Raw genomic sequence first — 13711 nt, 5'->3', positions numbered from 1 at the left:
GTATCCAGGCACGGCTTTTCAGTCACACTTTATACAAATTGCACACTTGAGCAGTGCGACGGGCCATCATCATTAACTTTATTTCTGCAAAGGAGACTTCCATACAGCAGTGAGTGTGTACTCGTTGAATGTTATCTGCAAGTTTCTTGTAATGAAATCAGAAATTCCTCCTGATGGGCCAGGGAGAAACCCTAGCATGCAGAAGCGTCTCACACTCAGTGCCGGAGTAACTGCACCTTGAAGCGCTGCGCTGAGTGGTTCAACTACCCTCCATCACATGTAGTTAATAAGAATTGCCGTACTTTGCCTTAGGAAAGAGATTAATCGTACCAATTCTTCTCAATTTATCTTCATTGAAGGGCTTCACAGGCTCTTGGTTATTCTTGTCTTTCTCTTTTGAACTCTAATTCTTTGTACAACACACATCTCAGATTAATTTTGAAGTGATTTTTTTTTTAAGTAAATGTGCAATAGTTTTTCCCTTAGGGATGGACCTGGAGCTGTATATTGGATCTGTAGTGACTTAGACTTCTTGACCTGAATTGCTTTCACTGGTTGATGCTTGGTTTGTCGTTGGTTTGTTTGGTTTTTTTTTTAAATGGGGTTTTTTGGTTTTTTTAGTTACATTTGTGAACTTACAAAGTGTTTATGAACTGATACAGGGGCAGTTTCATCAGTTTTAGCTGCTGAAGACCAATAATATTCTGTGCCTTGCTTGATGCGGTCAGAGTATAAACATACGAAATGTTGATTAGGAAATTAACATCAACATCTTCTGAGTAACAATTTTATTGAGCTCTCAATTAGGGTAGTAGTAGATTTTTCTCCCTCAGAAAAATTTTAACACTTCTTTTAAAAACAAATACAAAATAAAACTCTTTCGGGTGTGATCCATCCAACAAGAGGCAGCCAGTTGAGGTTCCCGTGCAGGGAATTCAGGTTTAAAATCCTCCTCTCAAACTGAAAGCATATCAGGGTGTCTCAGGGGTATCTTACGGATGTGTCCTGATCTCTGGGGTTGAAAGTCTGTCTCTCCTGCCCATAGCTCTCTTCTCACGATTAATGGTCTCCAACATCCCCAAACTGGAAGCCCAAGAGAACTCTCACACAGAAGACACTGCAGCTTTATGGCTACAATATATAAGCTGGGATACAGGAGATACACCTTCAGATTCCTCTTCTGAATAAAATAGAATAGCAATTTCAGCCTGGATCTCTGGATGACTATGGCGGTGTCAATCTTTCTTTACATTTAACACAAAATTTTGTCCTGAGAAGCCCTTCTCTAAAATTTTGTCCAAATGGACATATTTTGCTATACATACACAAGTTTCAGTAGATGAAGGAACCCCTAACCAGGCCCAGTAATGAATCCCTACAGGAGATGCTGCTGGGTTTTCCCAGAAGATAAATCTGTGTGAGGCTTTCTTGGAGTAACTGTGGTGTTAGCAATCCTTGACTAACTCCATGCAGATCCTGCGCTTGCTCCCTGACCCATCCCTGCGAGCCGCAGGGAGCAGAGCCCAGACTCTGAGGGTTGGGATACTCTGGGAAAAATGTCCTGTATTGGTTGAGGGAGGTTACAAATGATTCCATCCTTGGAGATGCCCTAACCCAGCTGGCTGAGGTCCTGGACAGGCTGCTCTAACTGACCCTGTTTAGAGAGAGGGTTGGACCTGCAGTGATGCCTTCTGACCTAATTAATCCTATGATGCTTATTCAGATTTACATCTCCATTGCAAATGGACAGGCTTGCCCTCATACTGGCTGTTTTTTCATGAAGCACTATGCAGCACTGCCACATTTATGTCGTCAAGCACCCAGTGATACAAATGCCCTTGTTCGTTGATGTGTCTGATGTTTCTGTACAGATGCTGTACCAGTTCTTGGACTGACAGACCCAAGACTCTGCTACTTACTGGACGGATTCCTCTTCATTTACGCAGTCATCATGACAGCCCTTTTTGTGAAAACAAAGGTCAGTCTATCCAAACACTGATGCATTTGGCTTTGGTGGTGTAAACAAGTTGGTCTGAGCTGGAAAGTGGGGGTGGAGGGGAAGCATGTTTCTTAGAAGAAGACCTTTTATTTTTTTGTTTGCTCTTTTTTGGTATTTTACTTCCCTCCTTTTCTGGTGCTAACCTGAGCAATCTGGGGGAGTTCTTTCTGAGGCTCATGAAAGTTGAGGAAGAGAGTATTACGAGGGTGTTTTGATGCTGCAGTTATGGATGAAGAGATTCTGGATATTGCACCTGGGAAATGCCTGATCAATAGTGATGTGGTTTATTCTGCTGCTTTGTCATTGGAAAGAGAGGAGGGGATATACAGAAAATTCAGGATAAATGCTAAGCTTGTAAAAGATGTATTAAAATACCTCAATAAATCAAACTTCTTCGATAGTATGAGTGTGGTGATGCAAACGATACAACCCCAACAGCCACAGGAGAGGAGTCAGGGAGACAGGACGGACACAGCTTGATGGGCTGTTGTTACCATCCAGCAGCTGTTCAGCATCTAGGGAGACACTTAGTGGCTTTAGTGCACTTCTGTGGAAGAAGACAACGTAACGCAACGGAGGTATGTCCCTTTCCAGACACATACGTGCTCTGCGGGCTCTGCTAATTGTAGGAGAGGAGTTACCTGCCTCTCTCCAGCACAGGGCACTCCAGTGCAATGGTGCTTTCCACCAAGCCTTAGGAGGTGAAAAGGTGTCTTGACCGCTCCCTGTACATGTGGCTCAGCTTCCTCCAGAAGCAAAGGCTTGCTGCACTTGGGATCTCACCTTGCTTCTTGCCGGGTCACAGCTGAGATCACCGGCAGGAGCCCTGATGGGGTGATGTAGCACTGCTACCGGTGCCCCACTGGCTCAGCAGTGGGATCTTCTCTCAGGACTGCAAAGCCAGTGCTGAACCCAGAGGGAGGGAGGGATGTTTGGAGGAAAGGAGCAGAATTTGGTAACAGTAAGGGAGAAGCCTTTTTTCTTGCCAGTGTAAATTCTGACTTGCAGATGAAAGTGCTGCTGTGGGACTTGAAGTGTTCTGGAGGCTGCTGGGGCGTGCAGAGCTTGCGTTGTCCCTGCGGGCAGGAGCTCTGCGCCCTGCCTGCTGCTGCTGTGGCCAGGAGCGCGGTGGGTAAGGGGGGCTCAGCAAAGCATCCAAGGAGGAGTGTGAAGCCGGCACAGGGAGCTGCCGTGCGCTTGCCAGCCACTCTTCCTCCCCCAGCCAGAGCGTGTCTGGAGTTTGCTGCCATGGGGGCAGCAGCTAGTGGGGTCTCTCCGCTGGTGCTCCCTGTGGGGGCAGAGCTGGAGCTGGAAATGGCTCCTGGTCAGAGGCAGCATCCCTCCCCTCTAGGTCTGGGAGGGCTCGCTGTCCTCCTGGTGTGCCTAGCTGTTTGCTGGTAACGTGCATCGTGTTCAGCTGCAGCGAGTAAGCTGCTGCACGAGGAAAGGCAGTAGAAGGAAGGGGAAAGCCGTGCCTGTGGTTACACTGGAGCCTCGCAGCTGAAAGCAGCAGAGGCGTTGCAGCTGAAATGCCACCGTAAAGCACCAAGAAGCTAGCGGGGCATCTTCCAAGGGGGTCTTGGTCTTGTCCCAGACCTAGGACTTTTCAACAAATCTTCAGAGCTGTGGTATCTCTCACCTCATCTCCTGGCCGAAGGAATTGTTTGTGGAGACTTTTGCCAAGAGCATAGCCTCGTCTCTGGGGCTCTGTTGGGAGTTTTTTGTTGATGGAGCACATGGCCAATGCACATGAACATTTAGGCTCCGTTGCAAGAAACATGGATTAGATGCTTGGTAAATTACTGGTCCCACCAAAGGTTCAGGGAGGTAACTTAAATATGATTTTAAAAAAGAAAGGCAAGTTTATCCTATGCCTAAATAGAAACCTAGCTAGAAAGTAACTTTTAATAAAGAATTTAACATATGATAATAACTCAAGAAGGCTAAAGCAATGCAGACTGTAGTTTGATGCCTTTGTTTTTTAAAGACTGGAACACAAAGCATTTGTTCTCACTGACCTAAAACTGCCCTTTTTTACCTGAAAGTTTGGCTTAGCAGTTGACCGCTCATAAATATTGTGAGCAGCTGTGCCAAAGAGCAGCTACAGAAGGGAAATCCTTTACCTCCTTCTTAGTTGCCACTTACACCAATTTACCATGGTGGCACCGCAGCCTCGCAAGCCAGGTGCTGCTCCCGAGGGGCACGGGGATCCCCTGTGCCCTCTGAAGCCGAGGACACCCAGGAACTTTGCAGGCAGCACTCTTGCTGGAGGACTGGGATCTTGGGGGGTGCTTTTGGTTGTTAGCAGCCCCAGATACCCAGGGTTTTTTAACACAGGCTGCAGGTATGATTTTAGAGCCTGCTGGAGCTCCTTTCGATAGCACAGGATTATGATATGCACCCAACAGGAATGCAAAATCAGTGTATGGGGGTGGCGCCAGATACTTTGAGTAGCTGAGACCTGGTGTTACATGCAAGTAAAATGCCCTGGCTGATAAAGTGCCAGCGCAGCAGTGGCTTGAATTGCCTGTAGCCCCACTGGTGCCACAGGGGGCTGCTTTATGGGCTACCCTGTTTCTGATGACTAACTTGTAGGGGAGGGGGAATGAACGTACTGAACGGAGCCACTGTCTCTCTGCTCACGGTATGCTCTCTCTTCCAGCTTAGCCAGGCCTCTCAACCACAGCTGCGACCAGGTCAGGATGATCTGTACAATGTAAGTAACTACTGGGTTTTGTTCGTTTTCAAATCTGCTACCCAGACAGACCTTTTCGGGCACTTACAGGTAGTGAATTGCCTGTGGATCTGAAAATCTTTGGATGACCCAGCTAATGAAAGCACTGTACCCAAGTGTGCAGCACAGCAGTTGTAAGGAGAAAAGATCAACACCTGACAAGGGCAGCTTCTGTTGTCACTTATCTGGCTGGATGCTAGACGGAGAGATAGGCTGTAGGCTCCTGATTTGATCCAATGAGCTGAAGGTATATCAGGAACCCTGACTGTTTCAGAGGCAGTGCTCGGTGTGCTGCACCATGTAAACCACCTGCCAGAGCTGTGTGTGTGCAGACACCGGACTGTTATACATGGTGTGCACGCCCCAGTTGCTCACCCGGCCCTCTGCAGTCAGCTTGCAGCGCCTGCTGGGGCCACTCTGCACCCCTCCGGTGACTCACAGGCATGCCACAAGCCATGCTGCTGATTGTTATTTAATGCGGTCTGGAGAAAGGACAGATGCCCAGGAACGCTGCATTGCTGGCTTTGGGTGGCTGTAGCTCCTTGTGTCATCAAACTTGTGGAGCCTGAGTCATCCCAGCTTGGCTGTCTCTGGCCCTGGACTTTCCTGTTGCTCTGCAGCCAGACCTGTTGTACTAGATCATACCAGAGGTGTACCCCATCTGCTGTGCCCTGGTCACTGCAAGCAGCGGATGGCTCTTCAGGCACTGAAAGGACAGATGGAAGATCCTGTCTGTCCTTCCAAGCTAAATTGCTCACTCATGGCACCATTAAACTCTAGCTATTTTTGCTATGTCTAGTTGTATTTTAGGGTTTTTTTCTCTCATGCTTTTGACCATAGCCACATCCTGTGATGAGTTTAACTGTGTAATAGATGAACGCTAATGCATTTTTTTCAAAGTGTTGCCTGTCACCTTTTCGGTAGCACTCTGTCAGCTGTTATTCTGACCTGAAATCTTTCCTTTGCCTTCTTCCAAGGTAACCTTTCCCACCTAAGAAATGTGTTGGGCATAAAATTTCTGTAGCTTCTCGACGCAAATTTAGATGAGTTGTTCTGCATGAAAAAATCAAGCTTATGGATCTTCACCCACCAGTATGACAGAAAGCATGAAAGTCAGAGACCTTCCCCCTCGCACTCTCATTTTCAACTTATTCCTACTTAAGAAAGGTTCTGGATGCAATGCCTTGTGGTTCTGTGCTGCGCAGCCCACCGTTTGTCATTTCCATGGCTTAGTCGGAGACATTTTTGTTGACAGTTGCATTAAGGGTAGAAATAATTTCTAGCTCGGTTACAGTACTCATGGACACCAAGGTGGGTTCCCTTTCTTTTCCTGCGTTAAGTCAAGACACGTTTTCTCATGATCATAATGTCCATCATTGCTTCTTACTTGTTTCAGAAACTGTCTCGTGGACAGAGAGATGAATACGATGTTCTGGGGGCAAAGCGAGGTGCAGACCCCGAGCTGGGCGGGAGACACCAGGTAACTACCTCCCACATACGCACCTTTTTACTTCTGATCTGGTTCCTTCCTTCTCATGTGTAACCGCTGTTTAAACGTGCAGGCAGTCGTCACGTGTTTGCTAAGCACCAGTGCCTTCCTGGAGAGGGAACGGCAAAATCTGTGTAGTAACTCAGGCGTCTGGCAGCGTGGCAGGGACAAGAGGAAACCTTCCCCCCTCTCCTTTGATCTTCGCCCCCTGCACCCCCACCCCGCAGCCACCGTGCTGAGAACTTGCAGCCACCCAGAATAGGAAGTGACACCCAGCCTTGGGGCGGATGCGGAGCAGGCAAGGCAGGAGTGGGTGTTTCACAAGAGCTCGCTGCACGTGATGCTGCCAAACAAGCGCCGACAAAGTAAAGCAGCAGCCAAAACAACTGTTTCTGCTGCAGAGACCAACAGTTTCAAAGGAAAAGGGAGGGGAAACCTGCATCAGTGTGTAGGGCTTGCCTGCAGGCAACAGCTGTAGGGACTGAGCAGAGAAGAACTAAGTGTTATCAATTATTAAAATTAAATCAAACTTCCAGAGAACAGGTTGTCTTAACAAAGCCTTATGGGTGGAGGCAAGGTGGGCTGCAACGGGCACGGCCCGTCCCTCGAGCCGCAGCGGGGCCTTAAAGCAAATGCACAGGCACATACAAGGTGGGGGGGGGATGCTGGTAGTGCAACACGTGGGCAACTTACTTCTTTTGTTTTACAGCAGAGAAGAAAGAACCCTCAGGACACCGTCTACACCGTGAGTAGTGAGAGGTGGAGAGAGAGGAGAGGGAGGGGTGGCTGGAAATAGCAGCTTCTATTTCATTAGGGATGTTTTTTCCCCCCTGCCCAATTTCAGCCTTGGTTCAACCTTAACAGCTGCTTTCAAAGACTTCTCTTCCCTTCTACCCCTCCTTTTTTGCTAGAAAATTTCTACTCATTTCTCTGTGATAGGAGAAAAACATTGAATGCCTGGGCAGATGGGGAAAAGGATTTGGATCAAGACACCTGCTGATCCCTTTTATATTAGCCATTAGTGACTAACCAGCCTTCGTCCCATGTGACTGGTGCTGCAGTATTTTATGTGCTTGTTCTCAAGCCTGTCTGACAAAGGCCAAATGCCACTGCATCTAAGCGCGGCTGCTTGGGAACATCTTGATGTAATTGATTGAACTCTGGCCAAATGTGGTGGTCCGTGCTCCAAAGGATAGATATATGAATGCTGATGCTCGTGTCTTAACTCAGGTCTTTCTGGGTGTTCAGTGCTTGCTGAGAAATGAGCTGGTTTCCAAGGCTGGTCTTCATCGTTATTGAAGCAGACGCTCTGATCACAGCTGGTGATAAGCATTTGGGAACCGCTTCCCTGGATGGAGGAAGGAAGAGCTCCTCTTTCTTAACCTTCACCCTGCAGTGTTAGACTTCCCTTTTCTCTGGGCCTGAGCTTCTTGTTTGGGTTTGTCTCCTGAACAAATGCTGCTTAAAGCTTTTCTTCGGAGAGCTTTGACTGTAGTATCTGGCGCCAGTCTAGATAAGTGACTTGGCTGAGGGTAGAGTTACAATCATTTAAGTGTTTGGGGTTGCGGTGGTATTGATATGCTAAGCAGGTTTGATCATGTATAGCATCTACTTAAATGCACATCAGTCAAGTCCCACCACTGTGCCGCCTTCTCTGGAATATATCGGAGTTTTGAAGGCAAGGCAGTCCCAGAAGCACAGGCTTGGAGTGTAGTCATTCTTCTAACATGCTGACTCTTACCCCTTCTCTGCTTGCAGTCACTCCAGAAGGACAAGATGGGCGAGGCATACAGTGAAATCGGAATGAAGGGAGAGGTGAGTCCTACTTTCCTTCCTGGTGAAAGCCCGGGATGAAAAAACCTTCATTGCCGCTCCCTTACAGAGCGGTAGCCCCAGCTGCCTTGCACAAGGGAGTCCCCGTGTTGCACAGCACCTGCAAGCACAGCTGACAGCAGGTACCCATTTCCTGCAGTACGCGGTGTGTTTGGTGCAGCAGTAAGTCAGACGTGTAGCTGTAGCGTTGCAGTGGCTGTACAAGGTGGAGATCGGACAGTCCGCCTTGTCCCATCGCTATGAGAAAGCGCCTGTACAGCAGCAGCGTCCCTGGGCAGGCTGACAATGTCAAGGGAAAACATTTCAGCTTTGGGACAGCAAAATTCTGACGGCTGCCCCAGCGGAGGGGACAGAGGGTATGAGGTGGGTGAGGAACAGATGAAGGAAACATCTGGTTTCAAGCACTGCAGTGCCTGTGGCCCGGCAACTGGCACTAGCTGAGCATGTTCCTGCAGAGTAGTTCAGAGCGGGAGGTTCCCAGTTCCCCTCCACGGGCTGTCCAGGCTGCCCTGCTCTATAGGCACGGGGAGCGTCTGTGCCCGTTTTGAGGGAAGTGATGGGGGAAACATTCTCCTTCCTCCACCGCCGCTCTCAAATGCTCGGGAAGGAGCGCAGCAGTTACGTCGCAGGCTGGCAGCAAAGGGACGGGTTTAGCTCTGTGCACAAACTGCGGGGGGAGGGAAGCTGGTGGGAAAAAAAACCCTCTGGGTACGCTGCTTATGGCAAAAGGAAAAATTGCTGTGACCTACACAGGTTCTATTTTATGTCAGTGTCTTACACAAAACTTTTTATTTCCCTCCGCAACATGAAAATGGGGGCATTTCAAAACAAAGTTGAGTGTTGAGAAATGTTGAAGCAACACGGACATTTAATCCTCTCCCCTTTTTGATTCTAATGAGCCTCTGCCATAGCCAAGCCCAGGTTACGAGCTATGGGTTTATGAAGCTGCTCGGTGTTTTTGTGAATGTTTCTGTTACTGGGGGGATGGAACGCCAAAACCCTTGTGCCATTCTAGGCGCGTGATCATTTAACCGGCTGCTGCAGTTGTAGTTGTGGCAGGCGCTGCTCCCTGACAGATGTTGGTGATGCAGGCAGTGCTCTGCTGCAGTGGGGCGCTTCTGACGTGCCAGCCTCCAGCCAGGGGGCTGCGAGCTCTGCTCTCCCTGCTTCTCACCTGGATGTCGGATGCTCGTGCACAGCTCAGCTGCTTTGCCTGGCAGCTCCTGCAAATGCAGCAGCGAGGGGGTTCAAGAACCTTTTTCTTTGTACGCGGCTGGTCTGAGTGACCTTGTTCGTGTGCTCTGCTTGTACCGTGACAGTCCCAGTACCTGTTTCACTGAATCCTGGGTGACTTTGTCCTCAGACAGCCTTATCTGCAGTTCCTTCAAACATCTAGAAAGCTTACAAAACGTGTGCTGGAGAATTTACTTGCTTACCCACGTTTGTCCAACAGAGCGCAGAGTCCCTCAGGCACCAGGTGACATGCAGCAACTCAAAAAAATGCAGCCCCATTTCTTCCAGGTGTGCCTTCAGCTCATAAAACAACCGGTGTCTATAGGAACACTGCCAAATCTCTAGACATACAGTAAATCAGAGAAGTAGCAGGATTGTAACAGTATGACAGGAAAATATGTCGGCAAACCAAAGTAACTTCCTTTTGTTTCCAGTCCTTGCTGTTTTCTCTTTCACAGCCCTTGCAGCACGTCTGGGCTGGTCCAGATTTCACAGTGCAGAGGGTGCCCAGGCCAAGCACACCTGCTGACCCTCGCCACAGGATGGGGCAAGTCAGGGGTTTCTTTTCTTCTTGCATAACTGGGAAAGCCCCCGTTAATCTATGGCTGTTTTTCTTTCCCAAAGCAGCAGAGGCGGCGAGGCAAAGGGAATGAAGGGGTCTACCAGGTAAGCAAATGCCCAGCAGCTGCTCCTCTCAGCTATCTTCACGGCTTAACTGGAGCCTGTAGTTACTTACATACCTGACCGCAGCGTTAGTGACGCAGGATGATGCTGAGCTGTAAAAGCACCTTTCCGAGGGCAGTTACTCAGATTCAGGGCAAAGACCACACTGCTGGTGCTTCGGTAAAGTGGCTGCATGTTCTAAATACAACCGGCAGGAACGCCTGTGGAGCTGCTCTGGTAGGAACCATCTCCACAGTCCTACATCTTGCAGCAGCACCTTTGGACTGCAGCAGATGTCGCATGCAGCTCTGTCTCCGAGCTGGTTAACAGAAACCTTCAGGCTGCCCGACGCTGTCGTAACTCCAGGCAGCGGTGGTTCAGCCCATCTCACTCCAGTGTACAAACTGGTCAGCACCTCTGGCCCCCTGGTGTGCGGGGCCAGCTTCAGTGCTGCACAGACCTAACGGAGGGCATGGGGTCCTCATTATTTGGGCCACCATGCACAGCTGTTCCAAGATACATTTTATTTTCTGTAGAAGCCTGTGCGTTGCCACTGACATCTCAAAATGACAAGAGTATGTATTAAAAAAGTCCTTCTGGTGCAGGACGTGCCAGGCAGTTTTCCTGTAATGTGGCATGTTTGTAGCTAACGGCACTTTTCCTCAAAAGCTGCTCTGCCGCGATATTCACAGGTAGCTGATAAGCAGCAGTATCTTATCAACACACTCGGCGTGCCACTACATTCATAGCAGAGTGAAGGCTAGCTACAAGTTTTACAAGCAGGTGCCACCTGTCTTACTAAATCCTCACTCACAGAAGCCCCCGTTACCGTTACCTCTGCCCTGGTGGCCTCCTGGGCTGACCTGTGGCTCCGCCACGTCTTGCAGCGCCCTGCTCTTGGAGCAGTGGGTGCCACGGCGGCAGCAGGGGTCGGTGACTCGCCCCTTACAGCCGACTTCCCACCACCAGAGCAGGCTGGCGGGAGGAGGACTGCTGCGTCGCAGGAAGGGGTGTGAGGAGATGCTTCCCGGGGTTCTCGGCCATCTGAAGCCCTGCTGCCAACTCACCCAGAGCTGCACCTGACTTCCCTTCCAAATTAAAGAGGAGAAATCTAGAGAAAGAAGCTCAGAATCTGACGTCTATTCGTTTAGTTAGCGAAGCTGACTCCAGCACCAGTTAGCTCTTGGTAGTCAATAATACGCCAATAAAACGTACTCCGACTGGTTAGGATGAGTTGCTGTAGTCACGCTGGTAACAGTCACCTGAAGGCAAGATGCACCCTGAATAAGTGATAGCTATTGACACCATACAAAGACTAAGGAATCACAAGTAAAAACCTCTGTAGGAAAAAAAATAAAAAAAAAAAAATCTAGAATTTTGTTACCGAGCCCCTGCCACCCTGTTCCTGACAAGTCAGCTAGGGAAAACTAAAGCACTCACACGTGTACCTCTTTTTCTCTTTTTCAGGGACTCAGTGCGGCGACCAAGGACACTTATGACGCTCTCCAAATGCAGCCTTTGCCCCCCCGCTAAGTGGGAGTCACGGGGGGGATGGGCAAGAGGGAGATGCCCACCTGCTTTAGGGAGGAGGGAAAGCCTTTGTCATCCAAAACAATCACTGTGTATTTCCTCGGTGCAACAACCTGCTTTGGTTGGTGCATGGAGGGAGCATGTGTGGACTTGGGTCAGTCCCTTCTCCCTTCCCTCCTGAATCACGCAATTGCAAGCTTTGGCTATTAAAATGCACAGATCTGTAAAGTTCTTTCCAATAATAGTGGTTATTAGGCTGATTTTTCTAAGATTTCTGTTGTGGAAGCAGACCACACCTACCGACACAGCTGTTTCCGTAGCTCTTGCTACTTGCCTTCCAGGGGTATCAATCATGTAATTATGGTTTCATTCCATTTAAAAAACTTGTAAAGCTATACAGGGCTGCAGTTATTTCCTGTAGTATTTATCTTCAGAATGTTTGACACAGGCCAGCTAGACTTTTTGCTTTAAATTTACCTTCTAAAAACTGCTCCAGTGGAAGATGACTTTTTTTCTTTGATAGTAAGAAGTGTGATGTTCCTGTAGCGAAGGCCAGAGGCTGAATGCCAGCTTTGCAATGTGAAGAAAACGAGCACTAAGCTCCAAGAAAAGATCAAGCGATGGCATCGCCGCTGATCCAGCACCTGGAGCTAAACATGAGCCGGGCAACCTGCGTAAGAGACCTCTCAGAAAGCAGACGATACCCCCGTTACAACGAAACCCAGGAGAATGGGCTTTCATAAAGAGACCAATACTGGGAAAGCCCGGAAAACTCCCCCTGGAGAATCCCATTTGGCTGAAGCGTGAGGCTGAAAACATCTGCCCCCTCACATTAGCAACATCTGCAACTCTCACTGCAGAACTTCCCACTTCTGGGCAACAGACACTGTAGGAGAACCAATGTAAATGCAGTTTCCACACCAGTCTATCATCAGCTTACCTTTACAAGATGATGCAGGTATCGTTCAAAGAGATACTAGTGCAATAATGTAACGTGTTTCTGATGAATTAATAAAGCCAGTGTCAAAAGCCTGAGCGTGCGTGTGCGCAGTGAACAGCTGTGGGGACGGTCCGAGCGCATCGGCTGGTGCAGTCAGGCTGGCTGGGCCGACTCACGCCCAGCCAGCTCCTGGGCAGGCTGAGGAGCACAGCAGCCCGACAGGGGAGCTTCCAAACACATCCTGGGAGGTGGGATGGGAAGTTGGAGAAATGCCGTACGCCTGAGTACTAAAGGGACACTCACTCCCTGCTGCATCCCCAGCTTTGCCCGGTGACTTGCAAGACTCTGCAGTGAAGCCTGTAAGCAACTCGGCAAGGACAAAACCAGCCCAGCAAAGCGAAGGGCATTTTCACTCGGGTCGGGAGCTGGCCAGTCTATCCCATCCCGCCAGTCCCGCCAGAGGGAGCAGAGCTAATGGAAGGCTGTGGGAGCAAGAGCTGCTGCTGCGGGCGATGCCCAGGTGAGGCTACGTGTTCATTTCTGAAGGGACGGGGTTAGCAGCAGAAAAACTTGCTGTTATGTGAATTACAAGGCTGTGCCTAACTTCTTAAATAGCAACACTGCACCTGCAGTAGGTGTCCGCAGCTTTTGAAGAATATTTATTTACAAGACACTAAATTAGGGCAAAAAAAAAAAAAAAAAAAAAAAGTAACATCCCGTGTGTGGCACATGAATATTTCTTGCAATTAATTTTCTAGATCCGTTCCTGGTTTTCTGCAATGACAAGAAAAATGTGAGAGAACTGGGTGACTCCTCAAACAGCTGCGCTGAAAACTGCAGTGAAGCTGGCTCCTGCAAAGCCCTCTTGTTCCTGATGCGAGAGCAAAGAGTACTGAAAATAGCTTCCTTTTGTCAAATCACAATAACCCGATTTGCAAGATGTAAAAGTCACAAGTTTCAGCAGTCATAAAATACCAACAACTAAACAATGGGGAACAAACTCGGGGCGGGGGGAGCAGGAAATCACCTTTACGCTCTTTATACATAAATGGATCTTCATTTCAAAGAGCATCCAACACTTCTTTCGGGGACACTCACCGTAGGTGTGAGCTGAATCTTCTCTTTGCCTTCGGGAAGCAACTGAAGCTGTTTTTTCTTTTAAGGGAAGAGCTGATAATACAAAAGTAGAACAAAAGCTTCAAGCGGAGCGCAAAAAAACCCTGGGTGCTCCTCCCGTTTTGACAAGACAAAGAGCATAAAGAACAATCTTCTGGCCTAGTTAGAAGCGTT

The 13711-nt window shown here is 48.8% G+C and overlaps 2 protein-coding genes across 4 annotated transcripts in view; one reads left to right on the top strand and one right to left on the bottom strand.

Annotated features, from left to right (window-relative positions):
* CD247 (CD247 molecule) overlaps positions 1–12516 on the top strand; it is a 57623-nt gene extending 45107 nt beyond the window's left edge. For 2 of the 3 annotated variants that reach the window (XM_056329336.1, XM_056329338.1), the window contains exons 2-8: positions 1872–1978; positions 4662–4715; positions 6130–6213; positions 6932–6967; positions 7981–8037; positions 9913–9954; positions 11419–12516. In XM_056329336.1, the coding sequence (XP_056185311.1) occupies positions 1872–1978; positions 4662–4715; positions 6130–6213; positions 6932–6967; positions 7981–8037; positions 9913–9954; positions 11419–11484 (446 nt within the window). In that variant the 3' untranslated portion in view covers positions 11485–12516. The remainder of the gene's footprint in view (positions 1–1871; positions 1979–4661; positions 4716–6129; positions 6214–6931; positions 6968–7980; positions 8038–9912; positions 9955–11418) is intronic. The other variant, XM_056329337.1, reaches the window with a different exon arrangement.
* A 137-nt stretch (positions 12517–12653) lies between these two features.
* POU2F1 (POU class 2 homeobox 1) overlaps positions 12654–13711 on the bottom strand; it is a 123034-nt gene continuing 121976 nt past the window's right edge. Inside the window, exon 17 of the transcript XR_008820333.1 lies at positions 12654–13591. The gene's annotated coding sequence lies outside the window, so the exon portion shown is untranslated. The remainder of the gene's footprint in view (positions 13592–13711) is intronic.

Source organism: Falco biarmicus, chromosome 2 (assembly GCF_023638135.1).
Source record: "Falco biarmicus isolate bFalBia1 chromosome 2, bFalBia1.pri, whole genome shotgun sequence".
Lineage (NCBI taxonomy): Eukaryota > Metazoa > Chordata > Aves > Falconiformes > Falconidae > Falco > Falco biarmicus.
This window is presented reverse-complemented; position numbering and strand designations above follow the sequence as displayed.